The sequence below is a fragment of the Macrosteles quadrilineatus genome, unplaced genomic scaffold (genome assembly GCF_028750875.1).
Source record: "Macrosteles quadrilineatus isolate MER2022 unplaced genomic scaffold, UCM_ALF_1.0 Scaffold_7__1_contigs__length_78375512, whole genome shotgun sequence".
NCBI lineage: Eukaryota > Metazoa > Arthropoda > Insecta > Hemiptera > Cicadellidae > Macrosteles > Macrosteles quadrilineatus.
Genome location: NW_026542600.1, coordinates 53,835,172 through 53,860,110, shown reverse-complemented (window position 1 = coordinate 53,860,110; position 24,939 = coordinate 53,835,172). Strand labels below are relative to the sequence as shown.

Sequence of the window (24,939 nt, the reverse complement as noted above, 5' to 3'; positions counted from 1 at the left end):
TTTCAAAGAAGATAGCCATGAGTAATCCAGTGAAGAAAGTTCCGATTCACCTACAGGTAAACCTTTTGCCCAGATTCTTGTAAAGGCTGTGACAATTTTAATATATTTTTATTTTTAAAATTTGAAATGTTGTATGCCTTACTTTTATTTTCAATAAACAATTTGTTTGGTATATTGTTAACTGTGCTAAAAGTTTTATTTTCCTACCGTTACCTGACAAAGCGGGCTTCATAGCACCGATTTTAGCACGTAAAGTAGCTAATTGCTACATTTACTTTTTTGCCGCACTCCAGTATTCCAGCCAAACAACACTAAAGAATCTGCTTTTATTAGGCACGTAATATGTGTAAGCTTGAAAATAAGCTGGCAACACCTAAAGATACAACGACTACAATCAGCTAGTGCAGCGTTCCCAATTTCGTTCAGCGCTTGGATTTAACCTAACCTAAAAACGTGCTTTATAGTGTTTGAAAGACTGATTATTTTTATGCGTTATAGTAGGCCCCTAACTGTAGGAAAAGTATAATGTACAACGCGAGCACATTGATTACTAAGCTCTAGTTTTCCTATTGGATAGGCCTACCTTAATCTACAGACCAACCTTGTGGTGAAATTGTAAAGCTTAGTTTACAGTTTTTTTTAACGAAGAATATGATAGATTTTTCTATTTTAAGGATGGTTTTCCCATTACACAGTGCTTATTTAAATCATATTTTTCAGAGTGCTCAAAATAGGCTTCTTATCAAAAATGGAAAAATTGTGAATGCTGATGAAATAATCGATAACGATGTTTACATTGAAGATGGTGTCATCAAGTAAGTATGGCATGGATAACTAAATGTTTCTTCGTGGTGTTTATGTAAAAAATATCTAGGAATTTTAATAATTGAATGGGAGTAAAGGGTCACTGATTTGTCTGGCGCAGACAGTTTGAAAATTAAATAACATAAGCTGTAGTTGACTTATGGTAGCCTATATTTATGTCTCAATATTATAAATTGAAACAAGAAATTATGTTTATTAAAAATAGGTATTTACCTTCGTCTACAGCTCAAACTGTTGTAACTTGAGGATTATGTTTATTAAATTATGTTTGTCAAATTACCCCTACGTGCAGCACTATACACATCAGTCCCCTTGATGACATTTTCTATAACCTTTATCTTGTGCAATTGTTATGGAATTGGATCTCATCGTTCAGTTCCAGTATTGGGGAATTTCAAGAGCACACTGAACATCTAACACTAAAGATGTTACATTAAAGTTATGAATAATTTGTTAATAAATTTCCCCCTAGTAGAAGCTATTATCGTAGATGGCAAGGTGACACCTAGACCTTTATCCTATTTACTTTTTTAATTTTTATGACCCCAAAGGAAGACAGGTTTGTATACTGTTAAGTATTTTGTCCTCTGTTAAAAGATTTAGTTAGGTAGTAAAAATGTGAAACCTTTTCAGGCAAATTGGGCGCAACCTCATCATTCCTGGAGGTACCCGAACTATCGATGCCAGGGGAATGTTACTTCTACCTGGTAAGTTTTATAACTATAGTTTAAATATTGCTTTCACCACCGACCAATTTTCATCAATAAAACTCATTTTGGAAATAGGCTACTGTACTCCAAATATGAAAGTTTTTCTGAGTTTAAAAATTAACTTTGTTCATAGCATTCATGCAGGGTCAGTTATGATTGTCGGATCTCTAGCAAATCCATCAAAATTAAACTCATCTGCCTGTTATCTTATGGTGATGAGTAGCGTTACAGTACACTTCACATTTGCTTACCATTTACCATTTGACATTTGGAGTCTTCACCGCAGTTCTTGAAAACCAGGGAATTGTCAATCTCCTCAACCATTCTTCCTACTTCTTGATTTGTGTGTAGTATTGTAGTGTGAGTGAGTGTATGATTCGTGTGTGAACATAATTTTATAGTAATTTTAGTGATTTTATAGTAAGGTCGATTTATGAGGTATTGTTCGAGCTTTTTTTTTATATATATATATAGTGAGCGTATTTACATCTTTAAGTTTGTTAGGCAAGATGTTGCTAATTTTTATTCCCATATAATTAGGGGGTTTGCTGGTTTTTGTTAGTTTGTTGATTTGATTTGGATTAAAGTTTGATTTTACCCTGAGGTTGGTTGTGATCGTGACAGTTTTTATTCTAAGTTGAGGAGGCTTGATTTGAGAAAAAAACAATGATTTCATAAAGATATAGAGATGTTAAGGTGAGGATCTGATTTTTGATGAAGAGAGGTTTACAATGTTCTTCTGGCTCAACTTGTTCCAGGATTCTTATCGCTTTTTTCTGTAGAACTAGTATTTTGTTCAGATCGGTTTCATTGGCAGAGTCCCATGCAATTATGGCATATCTGATATGTGAGGAGAAGAGAGCATGGTACGCGGTTTTGCAGATCTCTTTGTTTGAGATTTTCCTGATTTTTCTCACGGCATATACAACTTGGGATGGTTTAGATTTTCTAGATGGTTGTGGCATGTCAGTCGGTTGTCCAATGTGATTCCGAGAAATTAAGCGTTTTGTTTATTATTTTCTTCTACCAGTGATGAATGGCTAGTCAGTGATAAGACAATGCAGGAACTGGTTTCGGCCCAGTTGACCTACCGTCTCTGGTGCTTGTTTTATCAATGTTTTATCTATTTTACATAACACTTCAAATGTGATTGGATATCCCTATGGCTTGCCCAAGTATTAATAGTAGTTTATTCTAACAAATGCGTAAAGATAGCCTTTACGACACTAGGAGAAAAAACTTCTACGAAAGTCGTAAAGTCTAATTACGCGAGTTGCTTACGCTACTTTGTCTACAACCGTTTTTTCATTACGCTTGTAAAACTTCATTACCTATACAATTGCTGTTACTTTTTTGGCAATAGGTATTGCTAGCAGCATTCTTACCATAAGTAGGGCCTACTTTCAGATACAAGCAGACACATATAACATATTGATACTTTTTACAACACTGAATGTCTTGAAACAGTTAATTTACAAAGTACGTTAATCCCATACATTATCGTTATTATCAGTGAAGGGTAATCAATAAAAAAATTGCAAACCGTTTAATTTAAACCTTTACTTCTATGTCGTCTATTTCACTTTAACTACAGTATATTAATTATATTTTTTTCAAAATTCCTTCAATAAACCTTCCTGCAAACTTTTGGGTTAGCGAATAATTTATTTTTAGGTTAAAGAAAGAACTTGTGGTTTGGAAGTCAAGAGATCAACAATAAAATTGCTTGTTACCAGCTAATAAACTGGTAATTGAAGCGTTAAAATTTTACATCTGTTCTCTCAATCCTTGAATCCCATTTATCCGTTACTTAACATACTAGTGCCGTAAAGTAAGTAAACAATGCAGTGAAGTGAATCTTTTCAATCATAAAAATTGAATTTAAAAGGCTGGCTTTTTAGATTGTTACATAACTGTTTTGTCATCAGGTGGTATTGATCCCCACACACATCTTGAGTTAGAACTGATGGGGGCGACATCTGTCGATGACTTCTACCAAGGCACCAAAGCTGCAATTGCTGGAGGAACCACGATGATAAGTAAGTGGCCAAACAATTACCAACTATAGGCCTAAGGCTATACATTTTTCATTCTAAGAATATTAGGGTAATAATTGTTTAACAAAATACACAAATATTTTTTCCTATAGTTACCTAAAAATGTACATGTTCTCTCACTGATTTGAGAAAGCAAAGTGGCCAATTTGCTCATCAATGTTAACATTGACAATGTTAACATTGTCTCACTCTAATTAATTTGTCTCACTCCAGATTTGCAACGAGAAGGCACGATATAGTGAGCGCGTAACATGCAGGCAACGTTGTATGCGCGCGAAATACGTTGGCAGCACTGGCTGTAAATCAGCTGGTCAAGCTGTTGTACTGTAGTATTTGTCACTTCACATTAAATGTTATATAAAAAGTTCACTTCTGTGTAAAAATAGGTTATGTTTCTTCACCAATTTATTTGTTTTATGGTAACTGTAGGAAAAGTATAATGTGCAACTCGAGTTCAAAGTACAATTGCCTCACTCGAGAAACCATTCCTCACTCGCCTACGGCTCGTGAGTAAGGATTTCTCTCGAGTGAGTCAATTGCTCACTTTTCTCACTAGTTGCACAAATAACTATTAACTTTGTCTTGTTGTGTCAGTTATGAAATTTATTTTGATGCTCTGTAACAAAGATTGCTATAAGGAAGATAAGTTGGAATGCTAAGTTTTTATGACATTTATTGCAGCATAAAATGAAATGTAGTATTTTAGTTGTGCATGGAATCAGAGGTGTTTACCATTAATGAGCATTGAACAAAATTATAACCCTTAAAACCCTTAAATTGATAAAACCCCTATTTTAATGTTTGTTTCCTTATGCCCCTCACAGAATTATCAATATACTTACAAGAAGGGGTTTTCTCTGTAAACCCCTTTTCCAGCTGTCCTACTTAACCAATTTTTACGATTGAGGTGTGATTTTAAAGCTTATGATTTAGCTGAGTGACAAATGGTAACTAAAATGGCAATTTCCTTTAGGCTTTGCCTCCCTAGTGTTCACTTTCAAAGATTTAATGGTGCTGACCAACTTTCAATGTGGCACCTCATTAATCCATTGCAATGGAAATACTTATTCATGACTCACTAATATAACAACCTAAATATTTTTCTTACTACAAATATTTTTACTCAGAGGTGAATTCGCCTGAACAACAAACCATATGACACAATCAGAAAGGAATATGGTATTCCAATATCACTCTTTTGTCATTCATTGTAAATATGAGTTCAATCTATGTTTAATTTATGTTCAATATTGTAGCTATGTTCAATTTTCGTAGTTGACTTTGCACTTCCACAAAGAGGGGAGTCTCTTGTTGAAACATACAACAACTATAGACAAAAAGCCGATGAAAAGGTTTGCTGCGACTACGCTCTACATGTTGGGGTCACATGGTGGTCTGAGCAGGTTAGTAATAAAACAACAAACAATCTTAAAAACCTTCAGAATACCTATCAAGATGATGTTGAGTTCAGTTTGAATCTGGTCAGCTGATCTCAATTTGCTTTTCCTGACTTAGTCCTAAAATGTGTTTTAGCACATACTTTTTCTTCGGTGAACACAAGAAAACTTTAGTTTGTTGAGCTTGAAATTGTCTGAATATTCCCTATATGGGAAATTTGATAAAACATTTATAGCTGATGATATTTATGCATAAGAACTAACTTAGAACTATTTAACATATAGAATTTTAAATCGAAACATACAACAAATTGAACAATTAGTATAGAATAGCCATTGCTTTTACAACGAATAAAAGTCTGTTATTCTGACAGAAACATGCCATTATTTACATAGCACTACTAGAGGATATTTCTAGAATTGAATGAAATAACATATTATTTCTTTTCTTTTTTTACATGCACTATTTACAATTATTGCTCAATAAAATCCAGAATAATTTGAAAAAAATCTAATTGGGTTGAAAATAAGTTGAAATTGAATTAGCACAGTGTGTTAGTTCTCATGATTCTAAGAAGTAGCAAATTAGCTTACGATCAAATATCAATAACTAAAAAAAAACATGGCTTATAAAGTGATGTACTCATTTTAAAGTTACTTTAATTAAGGCCTATTTAGGCAAAACCTACGGTTTTTATTTAAAATATACATGATTCAGAGTGTTAAGAGGAAAAAAACAATGGTTTCATTATCATACATAATTTAAAAAATAAAATGGCTCAGTTCAAAATTTAAATAGTCTTTCCGATAATTGTTTTATAATCCGTGTGGACTTGGAGGGAGGGACGGAAGGAAGTGAACTAAGGTCAAAGACATTGTGTGTCGTCACACCTCGTTGGTATTCATACCTGTCGCCTTTGAATGGTTGTGTACTCATGACCTTCACAATGGTTGGATTGATCGTTGTGTTTCATTCATTATTCTTTTCTTACAAGACCCTATTTTTTCTAAAGATCCCATTTATTATTTTATATATATAAGATAATTCTTGATAAATATTTGGTATTTTTTTATTATTTGAGTTTTAGATTCTTGTGTTTTTAAAATTAGTTTAGATTCAGTAGTGGTGACTCGATCTTTAAATTAAAAACTGAAATGAAATGTGTTAGTTGTCTTTTGCATTTTTACAAATTATTGACAATGTCATAAAACAGCTAAAGTTATACCATAGTCACTTAATGAATACAATATAGCTAATGACACACAAGGAGACATGTTATAATACATATTTTAAATATTACAACCAAATAATCTTTTTGTTAAGAAAAATTCAATGCATTTGGAATAGTGGAGGTGATTAAACCCCATAACCAACTAAATCTAACAGTAATTTGGCCAATTTGCAAACTGACACAATTAGCCTATTACAAAAGAAAACAGGTTGTTTATAAAATGATGGTGCAGAAAAAAAGTTTAATTTTTTGGTTACTGTACCTTGATTAAAACAGCTAATAATGCAAACAATTGGAAGAGCAGGTTTACAAGTTAGTAAACCTCCCTACCCAACGCATCATTCACAGGACAATCTTTTCTTATGGCTATTATTTATTTGTAAAAAAAATTTCGGTGGCCTCTTTTAACTTTGAATTTGCCTGTCCACTTGAGCCTGGGCATAAAATTTAAAAAGCAAAGCAAGGGGTGAAGGGGTGAACCAGTATAGTAAAAACAATGCTGATAAATATTAGTGGTTGCAGCGGGACTCAAACCCACGACATCACTGCCATGGTATTTGTACCGACTGACCCACCGATTCACCAAATCCATGTAAATCTATTAACCTACGACTATTTTTTACTTTAGCCTTTTAAATTTAATTTTTAGTATCTAACTAATTCACTTTACCACATTGTTTACTTTACTGCACTAGTGTAGGCCTAGTAAAGTAACGGACCAATGGGGTTTAAGGATTGAAAGAAAAGAATTTAAAAAATGGTAATGCTTCGAAAGCAACTTATCAGCTGGTAACCACCAATTCAGTTGTTGATCTGTCGACTTCTGCCGGAAACCCACACATTCTTTCCTCACACAAGGAAAATTAATCTAAAACATAATATGTGTGCAAAACTTTTTATTGACTATCCTTCCAAATAAAAAAAGATTGTAGCCTACGTAAAGTAGTATAAGTATCTCACATAATTATCTTTTTCAAACACTCGTAGAAGTTTGTAAGGCACTATAAAGTTCGCGCCTTAAATTTCTACCTGTGACGTAAAGAGGACTATCTTTACGCAATAATTGCGTAAACTACTATTACATTTGAGTCTCAAATTCTATTTTGAGTATTAATCTTTGTGAATCCTATAGTTATCCAATTTATACTTTTGGATATGTCATTTTAAATCTCGTGTGATTCAATTTGAGTATTTGTGTAAGATTTTCTCTATCATGTCGATTACTTATAGGTGAGCAAGGAAATGGAGGAGATAGTGAAGAACGGAGTGAACTCATTCAAGGTGTTCATGGCATATAAGGACATCTACATGCTGAAGGACTCAGAGCTGTACGAGGTGTTTGCCCGGGTGAAAGAGCTGGGCGGAGTAGCGATGGTACATGCCGAGAACGGTGATATTGTCGCTCAGGTGAGAATCATAAACTTATAAACTTACGAGAACAGATTTACCCTAACCCAGTGCCATTCCCAGTGAGCTGCTTGTATCAGGTGGGTACAGTAAAAATAAACCTTTTTGTTTGTCTTTCTTTAGGGATTGCAAACATTAACGATACTTCTGTAGGCCAGTTGACCCTCTGATTATAAAGAACAGACGGTGCCTTTTTGATCCAAACAATTTAATTTCTACTGGCTCTATATAATTTAAGGAAAGCAAGCAGCGAAAGTCACAAAATCCACTCATACTCTTTGATTAGCAGAAGTTATTATTAAGGACCTCAGAATGCATCAAGTCAAGCTTTCAAATAGCGTCCAATTGGTTAAAACCACTTGGATTATCAAAAAATTACTGTTTTCTATTTTGGTATTATTTTTAAAAGAACAATTGACTCCCCATTGCTAAATAAGGAAACTTGTTTGTAGAGGTAATAAGATAATTAAAAACACAGCATTATCCTCGTTCACAGCCAATGTAAGCCACGAACTTGAATAACTTGAAAACTTGAACTGAAATTGATAAATCCTCAAATATATTTCAGAACACCAAGAGGTTGTTAGAGAAAGGCGTAACTGGACCTGAGGGTCATGAACTTTCCCGTCCTGAAGACGTAGAAGCTGAAGCCACCAACCGCGCTGCGATGATTGCTAATCAGGTATGAACAATCACGAGAAAATTAATTAGTAGCAGTTAGGACTATTAGTGTCATTGACGAATAACATTTTGTTTTTGACTGTGTTATCTCGAAATTCAGTAAAGGTATCATGTTCTATGGTTAGACATTAGACGGTTTATAAAGCCTTTATATCCTTCAAAAATGTATAAATTAAAAATAAATTAGGAAAAAGTACCTAACTTTTTTTAGCATTTAATCCTCTGCAATGCAGATAGGCCTAATTGAATTTGGAATATACTTAAGCTAAATCAACCTATTTTTGATTTGAACATTAATAGTCGAGGAGTAAATAATAAGGCCTTATAAGTTAAGCAAATTATCTGAGGTTTTTGGTAATCCAAAAATCTTCTGATCCCATAAGTCAGCTTATAAAGTTTTACTGTATCTAAATCTTGTCACCAGGCTGAAATATATAGTTCACCTTAAGGTCTTAAAGTGGAATTTTGATTCTTACAAATTTTTTAAATAAATATGAGCTTGTATCGAAAAGCGTAAGTTTTGTCTTAGCAAAGTTACATTTTGTTCACTATTGTTTTATCCTCATGTAAATATAGATGAGATGGTTTTTTGCAGGTGGGATGTCCGTTGTATGTCGTGCATGTGATGAGTGAGTCTGCTGCGTCCACTGTTGCGAAGCTGCGAGAAGGCAGGGAAACACTGCTGTTTGGAGAGACGCTGGCTGCTGCGCTGGGAACTACTCAGCCAGAGCCGGGATGTTGCTGGGAACATGCAGCAGCTCATGTGCTCAGTCCTCCTCTGCGACCCAAGAAGTCTACCCCTGAGACTCTTATGAAGTTTTTGGCTGAGTAAGTTGGTCCCGCAAGTAGGAGAAATTAAGTCAAACAGCTACTGTAACACTGTAAAAATACACTGATATGATTATACCCTCAATAATTTAACCCCCCCCCCCCCCTCAATGGGAGTAATCTACATTAATTTGCCAAAGTCACGCTGCAGAAATATAGCAAGTTTTTTTAAAGAGGTTGGTGGCCTCTTTTAACCTTGCATTTGCCCGTCCACATATGCTATGGGTCTGTGTGTGGAACGTATCCAGCAAAGCAAGGGGTGAGCCGGTACAGTACAAGGATGAACTGTACTGATACAAAGTAGTGGCAGTTACCAGGATTCGAACCCATGACATCACTGCCTTGGGCCTGAAGTCCGTCTATTTGGTGAGTCGGTGGTTCAGTCGGTAGCACTGAGCCACCGAGACTCACCAAATAGAGTCCCTTAAGTAAATAAGTCATCCACAATTCACTACCCAAACCCACCTTTTCTCCTTGTGATTCCCCCTCCCCCACCCATTATGAACAACAGATCCTTGCTCTTATAATTATTTATATTATGACCTTAAATTCAAATTTTTATAAAACACGGGAATGAAAATCAAGTAATTTTCTTATAATAATCTTTATCCAGCTCAAATTCAAAACATACCGCCCTAGCATAATGTTCTGCTTAGAACAATTGTATGATCCTCGAACAAAAAAATGAGAACAAGAAACATTCTTACAGTTTCAAATGCAGGAATGCTCCTTAAAACAAATTAAGATCTTTCTCATTTTGCATAATAATTTTAACCTGTACTCAAAGTGCATATCTGATATAGCTCAAGTTTTCATTGTTCATTTGTCCATTTCTTACATTTGAAGGTAAATTCCAGTAAAATTTAATGTGTAATCTGTGGGCAAAATATCTCTGCTGCATTTTGCACACTGGTTACAAAAATAACGATTGTTTTATTTTCAGCGATGGTTTACAACTGACTGGTAGTGACAACTGCACTTTTTCAACAGAGCAGAAGAAACTTGGTCTTGGGGATTTCTCAAAGATCCCCAACGGTGTTAATGGGGTTGAGGACCGCATGTCTGTGGTATGTGAAGGATTGTGTTAACAAACATAAACATTTCTGTTGAGCTCTGCAGAAAATTTGATTTATTCAGGAGTGTTTATACACACAACAGTTTATTTAAAATTAAGCAGATTTAGTCCAAACAAAGAGTTACTTAAGATTAATGAAATAAAAATGAAAAAAGAGTAGGCCTACTGTACATACCAGATTTTTGGGTCGCCGGGATTCTACCCCCATGAAAAAAAAAACGCCTACGTAATTTTGACGTTACAGGTCTGGGGGTAGATTTCTGGCCGCAAACTTTTAGGGCGGATAAATTATTATTATTTTCAATCAACTCACATTTCATGGTTTTCTCACAGTTGTAATTAATGAAAATACCAATAAAATTGACACCGGAAATCTACCCCCAGTGATCAAATCAGGAATGTCCGACCCCGGAAATCTACCCCGGTGGTCAGCTACGTTGCGTACTGGCCAAGATTCATTGTTGTTGATTTTATTTATTGGTAACCTAACCTAATCCAAACTAATACTGGATATAAGGTAATGATTATCCGAAGAGCCGTTCATTTACGTAAACCAATATAATCAACTACAACAATGCCCTTTGTAATGGATGAGCCAGGTTTTTTCTGTCAAGCTATAATCATATCCATCAGGGTTTGAAAAATATCTATCTCTCGATATTGTCAAACGATTAACAAACAAGGATCACAAAACACAATATGAAAACACATTACACAACAACAAAAACTAGGACTAGATTTAGTTCTGCAAATTGGTCAATGGGAAGAATTCGTGAAATTCGGTAAAAGTGCATTCATGCTGACATATAAAGCCTTAACCTATCATTGGAAGAATATTTTTAGGAAAAAAAAGTATAGCCTACAAACAGTTTTAGAGTGGGTTGTTATTGTCAAAAGCCCATAAATTATTGTACAGGGTGACTAAGTCAGGACGACTTTATAACTTTAAAACAAATATATATCTCACCCAAATTTGGCATAACATTACTGGTAGTAGTAAGCTACTTTTTTGTGTAGAATGGTGATGGGATGTCACCTATGGGGGAGATGGCCCATAGGGAGTAAGTTGACAATCTTAAATATGCTGCAAACAGGACCTCAAATGAAAATAACAGCAGCTGTCCAAAGATTCATTGAATTTACAATGGTATTATAAGCTACCTCCTCAGGGGAACGCCCAGGAGCTCACCAGAAGACGGAAGAAAATCATAAACGTAAGCTTAGGTCGATATGCATATCAAATTAAATGCCTTTTTTGTAGAATACAATGCCACAAATTTAAGCTAAAAAAAAACAACTGAGTAAAAAAAATGGCAGCCACTTAAAAATTCAAAATCTCAGATTCAAGAAATCTTTGAATGGCTGCCATTGTTGACTCGGTTGTCTATTTGAGGTCTGGTTTGCAGCAATGTTTTTAGTTCAACAAGACCTTTAATTTTATGCACATATCAGCATATGCTTACCTTTAAGATTTTCAACTTACTCCCTGTGGGCCGTCCCCTACGTGACATCTGATAACCATGTACACAGAAAAGTAGCTTACTACAAGGGTTGTTTTTTTTTTCAACCTCCGATAGGCTATGAACAAAAGACAAGTTCATATAAAACATTAAATTTATTACCAAAAGTTTGGTCCATTTATGGTTACTTTTTGACATAATCACCAAAGAGATTGAGACATTTGTTATATCTGTGCACCAGCTTTTTAATACCCTCTTCAAGAAAAGTGACCGCCAATACATTCCAAAAAACAAAAAAAGTTCAAAAAACAAAAAAATGTCAAAAAATTAAATAATCAAGAAAAAATAAAAAAGGACTTTAAAATGTCTAGAAATTCAGTAAACAAAGCAATAATGGTGAATCTGTGGTTTATTTAATCATTCTGCCAACTTGTTGAACCAGCTCATTACTGTCGTTTCAGATGACTTGGTTCAACAGTTTGACAGGATGGTTAAATAAACCACAGATTCACCATTATTGCTTTGTTTACTGAATTTCTAGAAATTTTAAAGTCTTTTTTTTATTTTTTCTTAATTTTTTATTTTTTTGACATTTTTTGTTTTTTGAATTTTTTTGTTTTTTGAATGTACTGGCGGCCACTTTTCTTGAAGAGGGTATTAAAAAGCTGGTGCACAGATATAGCAAATGTCTCAATCTCTTTGGTGATTATGTCAAAAAGTAAATTTAATGTTTTATATGAACTCTTTTTTGTTCATAGCCTATCGGAGGTTGAAAAAAAAACAACCCTCGTATTACCAGTAATGACATGCCAAATTTGGTTGTGATATCTCTTTTTATTTTAAAGTTATAAAGTCGTCCTAAGACTTAATTGTCACCATGTATATTTCCCCTACAATTAATTGTGTTATTTTCACCCCAATCACTGTAAATATGTTTGTGTATAGTTTCAATAAACAACTTGTCACTATATTTTTTAATTTGTCACTTACTGTCTTGAGTACTTCACACAATATCTGATTACAGGTGTGGGAAAAAGGAGTCGAGACAGGAATTATTGATCCTTGTCGCTTTGTAGCAATCACTAGCACCAACGCTGCCAAGATTTTTAACATTTATCCGAGAAAGGTTTGTATAGTTGTAATTTATATTTTATTTTGTTTATCCTCAGACCTAATCATCAGTTTAAATATAAGATCTTTAAGCTTTGTTTTAACTACAAAACTATATGATTGCAAGTGGCGCTAGGTGACCAACAGCATAAGCCAACTAAAGGTACAGTGTGTATTTGTCCCTGAACTTTAAAGTTTTTAAGGTAAGCAAGCAGAATCTTTTCCACAAAACCCTTTAAAGTTATAATTAAATTAAACGTCCAACATAACCTATAACTCATATAAACCTATTTCACAAAAAGACTTCTGTTAATGAAACATATATAACTAACACATTTTTGCACTCAATATGTAGTGATTATTCTGTAAATAATATATAACTCCCAATCAGTTATTAAATTCAAATTACCCTTTTACAACCTCCTCAAAAGACTTTTTTGCTTATTACTATTCTTTGCCATGTAATTCATTTATACAATGCAAAGCCAATAAAGAGTGTATAACTGTACCACAGCAATATGAATATACACCATCATATTATAAACCAAATAACCTTTTTTCAGGGTTGCATAGCTGTTGGATCTGATGCCGACATTGTTGTTTGGAACCGCCACAAAACAAGGGTGATTTCTGCCAAAACTCACCATCAAGCATTGGACACTAATATTTTTGAGGTATGATACATCCTAGGTTACAAATCACTACTGATGTGTCGGTACCAAATTTCAAAGTCTTTGCCGGGAGAACCACCTGGATCTTGAGCTGAACAACTAAGTTGCAGTTTTACAGCTTAAGTGTATACCTTGGCAACTGTTCGCAAAGTTGCGTTTTTATACAAAAGAAAAATGATGGCACACAAGTAGTGATGTAAAATACTCGGGTATTTAAAACTCGGGGTAAATACCCTGGGTAAAATCCATAAATACCCGGGTATTTTGGGTATTTATGAAATTGAAATTCGATTGAAATTCATATATTTACCCCTAAATATGTTATTGTTATCATTACATGATAAATTAGGATAGTCTATAACACCTTTTACAGTAACTTGAAGCTTTGCTAGTACCTTTTATTTTATGATTTAGCACTTTTTTTATAACACATAAAGTTTCTAAATAAGCATGGGGTTTCGTGTCTTAAATCGAGTAACATCAGTTCAGGGTGTCTAGTAGTCGGGAAAATCGGGAAAGTCGGGAATTAGTATTGAATTTCAAAATGGTCTTGAAAAGTCGGGATTTAGTCTTAAATTTGATTTCAAAGTCGGGAATTTTCATTATTTTGCCGCGATCGCCGTCTTGCGTTTACGTAACCGCGAAAGCCAATGATGATGATGTCTACACGGCCTCGGGAAATGTTCACGATTTTGCCGTGATCGCGGACGACGACGATAACGTTTCCGTGACCGCGGGAGATGACGGTGATGTCTAAACAGCCGCAGGAAATGTTCATGATTTTGCCGCGATCGCGGACGACGACGATGACGTTTCCGTGACCGCGGGAGACGATGATGATGTCTACACGGCCGTGGGAAATGTTCATGATTTTTCCGTGATCGCGGACGACGACGATAACGTTTCCGTGACCGCAGGAGATGACGGTGATGTCTAAACAGTCGCGGGAAATGTTCATGATTTTGCCGCGATCGCGGACGACGACGATGACGCGTCCGTGACCGCGGGAGACGACGACAATATCTGCTTGGCCGCGGGAAATGTTCATGATTTTCCCGCGATCGCGGACGACGACGATGACGTTTCCGTGACCGCGGGAGACGACGACGATATCTGCTCGGCCGCGAGAAATGTTCATGATTTTGTCGCGATCGCGGACGACGACGATGACGTTTCCGTGACCGCGGGAGACGACGACGATATCTGCTCGGCCGCGAGAAATGTTTATGATTTTGTCGCGATCGCGGACGACGACGATGACGTTTCCGTGACCGCGGGAGACGACAATGATGTCTACACGGCCTCGGGAAATGTTCACGATTTTGCCGTGATCGCGGACGACGACGATAACGTTTCCGTGACCGCGGGAGATGACGGTGATGTCTAAACAGCCGCAGGAAATGTTCATGATTTTGCCGCGATCGCGGACGACGACGATGACGTTTCCGTGACCGCGGGAGACGACGACGATATCTGCTCGGCCGCGAGAAATGTTCATGATTTTGTCGCGATCGCGGACGAAGACGATGACGTTTCCGTGACCGCGGGAGACGACGATGATGTCTACACGGCCGTGGGAAATGTTCATGATTTTTCCGTGATCGCGGACGACGACAATAACGTTTCCGTGACCGCAGGAGATGACGGTGATGTCTAAACAGTCGCGGGAAATGTTCATGATTTTGCCGCGATCGCGGACGACGACGATGACGCGTCCGTGACCGCGGGAGACGACGATGGCGTTTCCGTGACCGCGGGAGACGACGATGACGTTTCCGTGACCGCGGGAGACGACGATGACGTTTCTGTGACCGCGGGAGACGACGATGATATTTTCTCGGCCGCGGGAAATGTTCATGATTTTGTTGCGATCGCGGACGACGACGATGACTTTTCCGAAACCACGGGAGACGACGATGTCCTTTCCGTGACTGCGGGAGATGACGATGACGTTTCCATGACCGCGGGAGACGACGATGATGTCTACACGGCCGCAGGAAATGTTCATGATTTTGCCGCGATCGCGGATGATGACGATGAGGTTTCTGAGACCGCGGGAGACGACGATGATGTCATTGATGTCTACAAGGCCGCGGGAAATGTTCATGATTTTTCCTTGATCGCGGACGACGACGATCACGTTTCTGTAACAGCTGCAGTCTATGATGATGTCTAAACGTACGGTACGCAAAAGATTTCATGATAAAAAACCAAATTTGCTAGTTAGAATTTTTTATTGGTGCATTATTTCTTTACTTGAAAACACCACATTATCATAATACTACTTTATATCAAAGACAGGGGTTGGTGTAGTATTATTTAGAAAATTTGGTTAAGCTATAAAAATTGGTATCAGTATCAAGAATAGAGAATCGATACATTTTGGTATCTACACCCACTAATTGTTGAAAAAACTAGTCTTGAAAAATCTGGAATTAGTCTTGAAAAGTCTGGAATTAGTCTTGAATTTTATAATGGAAAAAAACTAGACACCCTGGTTAAATTTAACTTACTAAAAAATTGTATATTAAAAAAGGCTGTGGCTATTTCAATTTTTATCATTGAGAATGATAGAAACTAAACACTCCCTATGAAATGAAATCAAGACAACACCTCATCAGAGAAATAGTGAACCTAAACCTACTTTTACTGTTATTAAATTATGATAGTTAAAATTTTTATTGTATAAATGGCTTGGAAGGCTAGACAGACCTAAGGCCTGATTGACATAGGCAGAATGGCAGAATACTAAAAGTACCTAATTAAACTTTTCTGTGTTACCACTTAGTTGGAAACAATAATATATTTGGATAAACCTACTAAAAAAATGTATCTCCTTTTTGAATGATTTATTGTGCTATAGAATCAAATGTTTTGTATCACAAGTTTATGAAATTAGTTTTTTTTATTTTGATACCACTGATACCAACAAAAGATCTAGAACAAAAATACCTATTATTAAAACCTGCCATCCTACAGATTGAATTTTAATCATTTTCTTAAGTTGTTTAAACATAGGCCACTACTAGGTTAAATTTTCCTGTTTTTCTAAATAATAATTATTACTTTGCAAATTATTTTTCTTCACTTTCAATAAAATAAATTCATCTATCTATCATAGAAAATAAAAAATCATAAGTAGTCAGGACCAGTGCAACCATGCGACCAGGGTATTTATGCTGATTATGCTTTATGCTCAGACCTGGGTATTTATGGCGATTATACCCAGAAGTAAAATGCTAGTAGTGACCATATGAAATTTTGTTAAACACATTTTATCATCATTTTACTATCCTTACAGGGTAATAATTCAAAAAAAACTTCTCAATCTTCTCTAACTTTAATAAAAATTATAAATACCCAGTTTTTGGGTATTTACCCGGGCCTGGGATAAATACCCGGGTAAAAACCCAATTTAAATTTACCTACCCACTGGGTATTTACCCGGCCCACATCACTACACACAAGGCAATGTCAGATTAACGGGGTTCAGATTAGCGAGACTTCAGTCTACTTACATCTAAGCTCGCACCGGACTAATCAGCTGAAGGGAGACGGTTTTTTACACCAGTGGAGTGACAGCGGCTCTTGTTAATGAGAGATTGTAGACCAACACTAACTCATGATATTTTTCTGTATCCACAGGGCATGGAGGTCCATGGAGTGCCTGAATATGTGATTGTCAATGGTCGAGTGTGTGTGGACGAGGGAGATCTTAAAGCAGTCCAAGGTTATGGCCGTTTTGTCCCGACAAATGTTTTCCCTCCCATGATCTATGTTGAAGAAGCTGCTGCCGCTGCGGCCGCCGCTGTTAAGGTTAGTTTTTATTGCTATTTTGACGTTTCATTACTACAATTCTTATCACTCAACAGTATATGATTTTTTATTATACATGCTATTAGTTTTTAAGAGATGTTGTGGAGTTTGTTGGAGATAGTAAACAACATTTAAACAATGCCTGACCTTACGTAGTGCTGTGGTCGCTCTCCGGATGTGAGTGTAGATGACTTCATTCTCACAAGTATTGACATTTCAGGCAGAGATGGAGAACCACGCTGTGACAGAGAATGGCCGTAGTTCCCGAGCCAGTGTCAACGGAGACTCGGCCAGTGTCCGTGGTCGCTCTCCGGCTATGAGCTGTTCTGCATCTGTGTTTGGGGATGACAATCCAGCTCCGTTCCACTCTGGCAAGGGTATGAGGCAGGAAGGCCAGCGCAATCTGCAAGACTCCACATTTTCTATATCGGGTAAATGTCAAAAGTATTGTAGTCTTCCAAGACACAACTCTTCATGAGGTTGTGTTGGTTGATAAGGAGAATCAAATCTTTTGTAGAGAGGAAAAAAATGTTTATTTAAGTCAGAAGTTCAAAGTCAAAGAGTCTTCATATTGCTGGGAGAAAGGAGTGTTACATTCTGCTAAGATGTCAATATTCAAAATCAAAATGCATTGTGTTCTAAATTTGAATTCAAATATTTTTATTTATAATGTAATAGAAGCATGGCCTCACCAAGTTTACAAAAATTATGGACATGGCCCAATTATTCTCTAATTTAAATTTTTAAATAATATTTTGAAGCTTAGAAAGGCATACAAATTATATATTCCCTAGTTCTAAGGTAATTTGTGAGCCACACATGTTATTTTTGCACAATGGCTTGGCATTCCGTCATTGGCTGCTTTGATTTCAAACACAACTGAATCATCGCTACTAATTGATTTTTGTTACAATTTGCTGTTGGAAGCAAATTGCAACCAAGTTTATGTGCCCAAGTTGTATGCAGAGTTAAAACTTTTTGTCTTATCCTTCAGGCTTCATCTCATCAGGAACCAATTTACCTAATTAAATAACATAATGCATAATACCTAATGGTGAAGATTTGTGACATGTGGAGTAATTGCTCGACTTTAGGCAGGATACTCTTCTTCACTTTTCTAAAGTTAATTTGAAGATAGGTAGGAGGGGGTTTCCTTTTTCAGGCCAAAAGTATTCAACAACCTCCTCTTTCCGATGAAAAATAAAGGCATTTTGATCGACTGATCGATTTTTGTATGGGCGGTAATGCTTCAATTACAAACAATTAAAATATCTTGCCTGAAGCTTTATCTAAAACCTTGTCAACTATTAATTTTGATTTCAGCGGAGCTAGATGACTCAGGCCGCCGATCCTGTATCCGAGTGAAAAACCCACCAGGGGGTATGTCGTCCGGGGGTTTCTGGTAAATGACCCTCCACACTTCACATCACATTTCATATCTATATACTGTACTCTGCTTGACACCGCATAGTTAACATCATTTTCTTTCAATCGCAGTTTAGTGAATTAGGTATGATGTAATGCCAAAGTAATCTAATATTTTGAACTGTAACAAGGGTTGACAAGGGTCTTTCCCGCATTTTATACCCGTTGATTTGTTGACAATTTTGTTTCTTTGTTAATGTATCGATAAGTCGTTATTAACTTGTATTTGATATGTGTTAAGCTTGCTTTTACGTGATAACTGTTATAAGAGCACTGGTTTATCAGACTTTCATGTTAATTTGCACAATTCTGAACCATTTCTGTATGATTTTACACCAACGTGAACTATTTTCTTAAACAATTCATACTAATATACATTACTTGGTTTTGTCACTTTGAACTATAAACTCCTTTTTAATGTTTCCAACCCTCCAATTGCCATATAAAACAAATTAATTTATTTTGAGGATATCTCAACCTCAAAAACAATAAAATAAACTAATGTACAATTGGGAGACATTTTATACATAAAAAAGATTACACTTTCTCAATAACAGATTTGTATACATTTTTTATGCATTGGTTTTTCATACATTCACTTTTTATTTCTTTTAAATTTTACCAATAGAGAATTTTAAACAAATGGTTCAGCATTGTTTCATTACTGCTAAAAACCTTAGTGTATCCCTCGCCTAGGAACAAGTTACTCATGAACATTTAACACTGCCATTTTAATGTTGTTTGCAGTAGTTTAAATATTTAATGACTTACTTAAAATTGAAATACTTATCATCTTTGTATTATGTCCACAGATCTATTGATCTTTTAAAACAGTATTTACAACAAATGTTGGTATATCAATGAGTTAAATAGCTCTAGATTTGTAAATTTAAGTTATATTTGAGTCAATTGTCTTCCATAACCTGGCCAAGACAATATGTTATTTTAAAGTTAAATTTTACAAAGGCGCACATTAAAACTCTTTATGAAATAAATAATTTAAAACAAAAAAAACAATGTCTGTTCTAAAAAGCAATGCCTGCAAAAAGCAAAATAACCTGTAACCTGTTGCAAATAAAAGCTTAAAAATGGGAGAAGTATTGTTTTTAGTAATTATTCTTTCAAATAGTGCAATGTTAATTGCAGTATGAAAAAAGTGCATTATGTTATCTTGTAAAACTGTGTTTAAAATTTGTATTTTACAAAACAATAAATTTATAAATTAAATCTTACTGTTAATTGTTAGCATTATGAATATTGTTGCTTTCTTAGATGTCTAAATAAAAACTTGTTGTGGAATACGTTAGTGTTCCTTAACATTTTGTGCTGCCATTACTAGGTGTGCTCTGCTTTCTTATGCTTCATTGTATAATCTTTAACAATTAAAGTTGCTATTTTAAAAGTAACAAATAGCATCAGCCTTAAAAGAAACAGTTTACAGATTTGATTTATGTAATAAATACTCGTATTACAGGGTGTCTATAGGTCAGCAAAGTAATTAGAAATCGGTCAAACTTGTTTCAGGATGAGTTTTATCCAACCCTCTTTACAAAAGTAAAGAATAGTATATTTGATTACCATTACTAAAAGTGGCTTTTTTGCAATTTGTGAGATTTTCCAGCTTGTCTCGTACAAACAAATAAAGGAGCAGTGCCGGAAAAGCACTATTGGTTCAAGTCATGAACAAAACCTTTCATCACAACACAAAAATTAGGTAATACTTGTTTCTTTTTGCATTCAAATTGTTGACAAAAATCATATAATTTTAATTGTAAATATGCTTAGAATTGAACATACACTTTATTTGATTTACAGTGGGCAAACAAAAAGGTTATTAGGATCAAGGGAAAATAGTGACAAATTTTTGTTTATCAACAATCTCTCTCTCTTCATTCATGCATATTTCTCAAAACAAGCCCAGCTGTGTCACTTTTGCAATGATAAACCAAACAATTTAAATTAAATTATAAATTGTATAGTTGTTTAAAGCAACCCCCTTTGATCGTTAAAATTTTATTTGAGTTCATAATAAAAATATACAAGTATTATTTGCCTATTTAAGTTTTCTTATTTCACACACTAGTGGAAAAATCGTCCAAACCAATGAATCCCGATTTTTCGTCCCTTAGCTGGTAGATACCCTGTTTTAACATACCTTTTGCTAAAATGCTTTTTATACTATAGCTTGCGTAATTTACAATATAATATCATGTTAAACATTAATTTGCAATAAATTAACATAATTTTACTAATATTTATTAAAGTACAAAAGAAATCTCGATGACCAAAAATGATATAGCTCAATTTTTGTTTGATCAAATTCTAGTCAATGAAGCAATGGTTGTTTTTTTCAGCACATTGGCAGCGTTTACTTAGTGTTGTTATGATTCATGGGTTGTTTAATTTGTATCATTTAACAATAAGTGGTTAAATAATTCATCAAAGGCTATAGAAGTTGTTTTGATGCTGTATCATATTGTGCGTAATCACATACATTTGGTTGGAATTGTACATTATTCTCAAACAATCAAGTATTAAGGAAATTTGTTGATAAGCTAAACAAAAACAAAATTTTTCTGTAAAACCCGTTATGGATTATTTTTAGTAACTAGTTTTTGGTTATGTCATTTTCATTTATTGTATCGTATTATTTATTCCATTTCTAAACTCATTTACATTTAGCTTGTTTTAAGATAGTAAATCGTGAGTAAACTTGTAGAACCAAAGAAATGGGTTACCAATGAGCACAAACTTCAAAACTTCTAGTTCTAGTCACTTTTGTCTTACACTTCTTATTTATACATTGAAGTTTTGTTGAAATGCTAGTTAGACCCATTCGATACTAACACAGAAACATAAAATAGTAGGCAACACTTGTATACAATAACAAAATACCTTGTATGGTTTGTCTTTGATCAAAATCTTAGCCCTTTTTTTCTTTAAAATATTAAAACACTCTTGTATTGTAAAACATTAAATTGGCTTAGGTCGGAAATGAACAATGCTTTATTTAAACTACCGGTGTTGTAGTTGATAACTAATATTCAATGTGTCGGATTCATGAATAGCAATATGGTGGTATACATCACACATATTTCGTTTTTACCTCTTTGTAACAATAATGTTGATTTATGATTTTGTAGCTTAGAGTTGGCGTGAAATGTTTTGTGATACTACACTAAGACTTGTGAAACATCTATGTTGGTCGCTTGTTTGGTGTTTGTCAGTTCAGTATATTTTATATTCCATTTATCGGATCGTTTCAAGTTATACGTTACTTGTTTGACAAAGAATACTGTTAAGATTATATTTAGTTAAGAGTACAAAATTTATAAAAATAATAGTTATGATAAGTTATTGTTTGGCACGAGTATGTGGGTCGCACGATGCGTTGGTAAGCTGCAGTAATGTTAGATATTTGTTATGTAAGTTTGATTTACCACCTTATATCGATGGAGCGCTTATTTTGAGGTTGAGGATTGTGACTTGTAACTCGATGTTATTTTATTATTTGATATACAAGTTAATGTGGGAGGCTTTGGCCTTCGAGTAGTTAGCCAGATGTTTACTGTACTCTATTTATATTTATTACCTCTTTTGAATAAAAAAGCGAACTAAGTTACTGTGTTATATTGAATTGAAATACATTTCTAATCAATGTCAAAAGGTGTATTTTTCCCTTTCTGTACCTCTATGCAATAAGCCAAATTTTTGTCTTCCTTGCAATGCATGACTGAAACCTGACGTTTAGTTTTAAAACACACATTTATACACACTTCCGAGTGCAAACTGCATTTTGGGCAGCCTTGATGTAAAAATTGGTTTAAATTATTTTGAAATCTTGAACATAGTTAAGTTTCAAATATCTGAAAGGTGTTTGAAGATACATTTTTGGCTTCCTTGTACTGTTTATAGTAAAGAAAGCTGCTGATTGCTGCATATTTATACTTTGTCGTACGGTTTATACTTTGGCGCACATCAGAATTCCAACGAAACAACACAAAACAGCGTGGTTCTAATATGCACGTAATCCGTGTACGCTTGGAAATATGTTGGCAACACTTAAAGATAATAATACTATGAGCAGCTGATTGACTATTATAACTACGATTTAACCTGTCACTTTGTATTTATAGTTTCGGTATTTCTGAACTTTCTGGACTTTTATTTTAAACGTTTTTAAAACATTCCTACGATCTTAATAAACAAGAAAATACCTTTGAAGCATTTTTTTTAAGGCACGGAAACCACTTCAAATTACAAAAACATACAGAACTATTTTCTCAAGTCGCGGAGCACATTGCTTGCCGAGGAAAAAATAGCGGAGTGATACGGACCGGTGACTACTTTCTCTAGGGCACCTATTTGTGTTGCCAGCTGAACCTAAAAACGTGTTGTATAATGTTTGGAAGACTAATTATTTATATGCTTTATAGTGACTGCAGGAAAAATATAATGTGTAACACGAGTGCAAAAGGCCTTTGCTGTAGTTGAGATCATTCCGCACTCGCCTGCGGCTTGTGCGTAAACATTGCTCTCGTGTGCAGCAAAGTGCCACTTTGCTCACTAGTTAAACAAATAACTATTTCATTCTAAAGAATAAAGCTGGAGCTGTCAGTTGCAGACACATCCGTGTTCGTGTATCAGGGTGTCCAGTCTACCTTAAAACCGGTAATTAGTTGTACTTAAATTTCAATGACTGAGACAAAATCCTTCAATTGTACAGTAGACTCCCTCTTATCCGAACTCCTCGGAACTGAGGCCAGTCCGGATAACGGGTTTTCCAGTTAAACCGACTTTCTCCAAAAACTTGTTAAAACGGACCGTTTAAATGCATACTGTATACAGTATTTGACTTAAATTAAGGAGAGCATTGTATTTAGACACGTAATCACTGGTCTCAAATCTTTCCCACGAGAACAGTCGTTTTAAATACCGCCCACTTCCTGCAGATCTAGTCTGGTTAAACCGATGTGCTGATAAAAATTATCCGGATAAAGAGATGTCACTTCTACAGAGTGTGGCCGGTTAAACCAATGTTAAGAGGGGGTCAACTGTACGTGAATACTCTTATATGGGGCCGGACCATAAAATCTGTCAATAATCGCCATTTGTTCTCATTTTTCCTTGTGTTCAAGAAAGAAAATTATGATCACAGGAAATGATCACAACGTTAAAGCGAACATTAATGTCACGGCGATCATAGAAATGTCCAAGGACTGAGCCGCGATCATTGGTTACAGCCGTTACTGCGGGAGATGATCATGGGTGACATGATCACTGGATATTCTCATGGATGTTACCGTCATTGTAAGATAATCATCACAGTTATTGCTGTGACCACAGAAGATGAACAGTTGCCCTGATCACGGGAAGTTATCAGTGATGTTGCCGCAATGCTTTCAGCCATGGGAAGATTTAGAGGTTATTTGTTGGGTTTGTATGGATTCCTAAATATTCTACCAAGAAGAACACTGCAAGGGATATGGGAAGCCCCCCCCCCCTTGGTGAGAGGGGAGTTCAGGAGAGTAAAAATTAAACCTGTGCCATTGTATCCAATCTACCTGTCCATTGATATGAAGTGAGGAGTGGGAATCTGTTGTTGTGAAACAGTCTCAGATTGAAATTTTATGAATGCTGGTGAACAATTCCTAAAACATTTTGGTTTATAAAATAGTATATTTTATTACAAGGACCGAAAGTGGCATTTTCCGATGCACGCTCAAGTTTCATGTGTGAGGCAAAGCTGAACACACGAAAACCAAATTTCATGTGCCAGGCAAAGTCGAGCATGTGAGAGTTATTTTCACGTACGAGGCGAAGCCGAGGACGGGAATATTGGAGCAAGTGTCAGAAAATAGCTCTCGGTACGAGTTATGAACGATACTTTTTATCACGACGCAAAAATACACACATACAGAATAAAATTCTCAGTAGTATTAAAATAGTTTAAGACCACTCTTTATCATTGAAAATACACTTCACAGCGTACATATGGTTTCATAATTGTAGATTTTTTGGATAAATACATTAACTTTATAAAGTCATTATTCGTAGTCCAGAGGCTATCAGAATGAATAATATAAATATATTAATAAATTCTTTGTCACTTACTTTAATTTACTTAACATTTTGTATTGTAGTTTGTAACAGTTTCTAAGCTTTCTGTATTCCGCTTCTTATTCCCATGATTTATCTGGTGGAAGGTGAGTTACCTCTGAAGTTGTTTAAATCAAACTAGTGTA

General features: G+C 35.2%; 1 protein-coding gene across 2 annotated transcripts; it reads left to right on the top strand.

The window, feature by feature from the left end:
- On the top strand, nt 1-22,360 carry LOC128998030 (dihydropyrimidinase-like). Of its 2 annotated transcripts, XM_054423967.1 has the most exons (14): nt 1-56; nt 721-815; nt 1,459-1,532; nt 3,464-3,574; nt 4,868-4,995; nt 7,452-7,628; nt 8,197-8,310; nt 8,905-9,137; nt 10,081-10,204; nt 12,697-12,798; nt 13,346-13,456; nt 17,099-17,269; nt 17,490-17,700; nt 18,593-22,360. In XM_054423967.1, exons 1-14 carry the CDS (start codon nt 18-20, stop codon nt 18,673-18,675), a joined length of 1,773 nt encoding a protein of 590 aa, XP_054279942.1. In that variant the 5' UTR covers nt 1-17; the 3' UTR covers nt 18,676-22,360. The 2 variants fall into 2 exon arrangements, with proteins under 2 accessions (XP_054279942.1, XP_054279943.1); XM_054423968.1 differs by lacking the exons at nt 10,081-10,204; nt 12,697-12,798; nt 13,346-13,456; ... (1 more) ...; nt 17,490-17,700; nt 18,593-22,360 and having other exon boundaries at nt 8,905-9,141.
- Nucleotides 22,361-24,939: the final 2,579 nt, after the last annotated feature.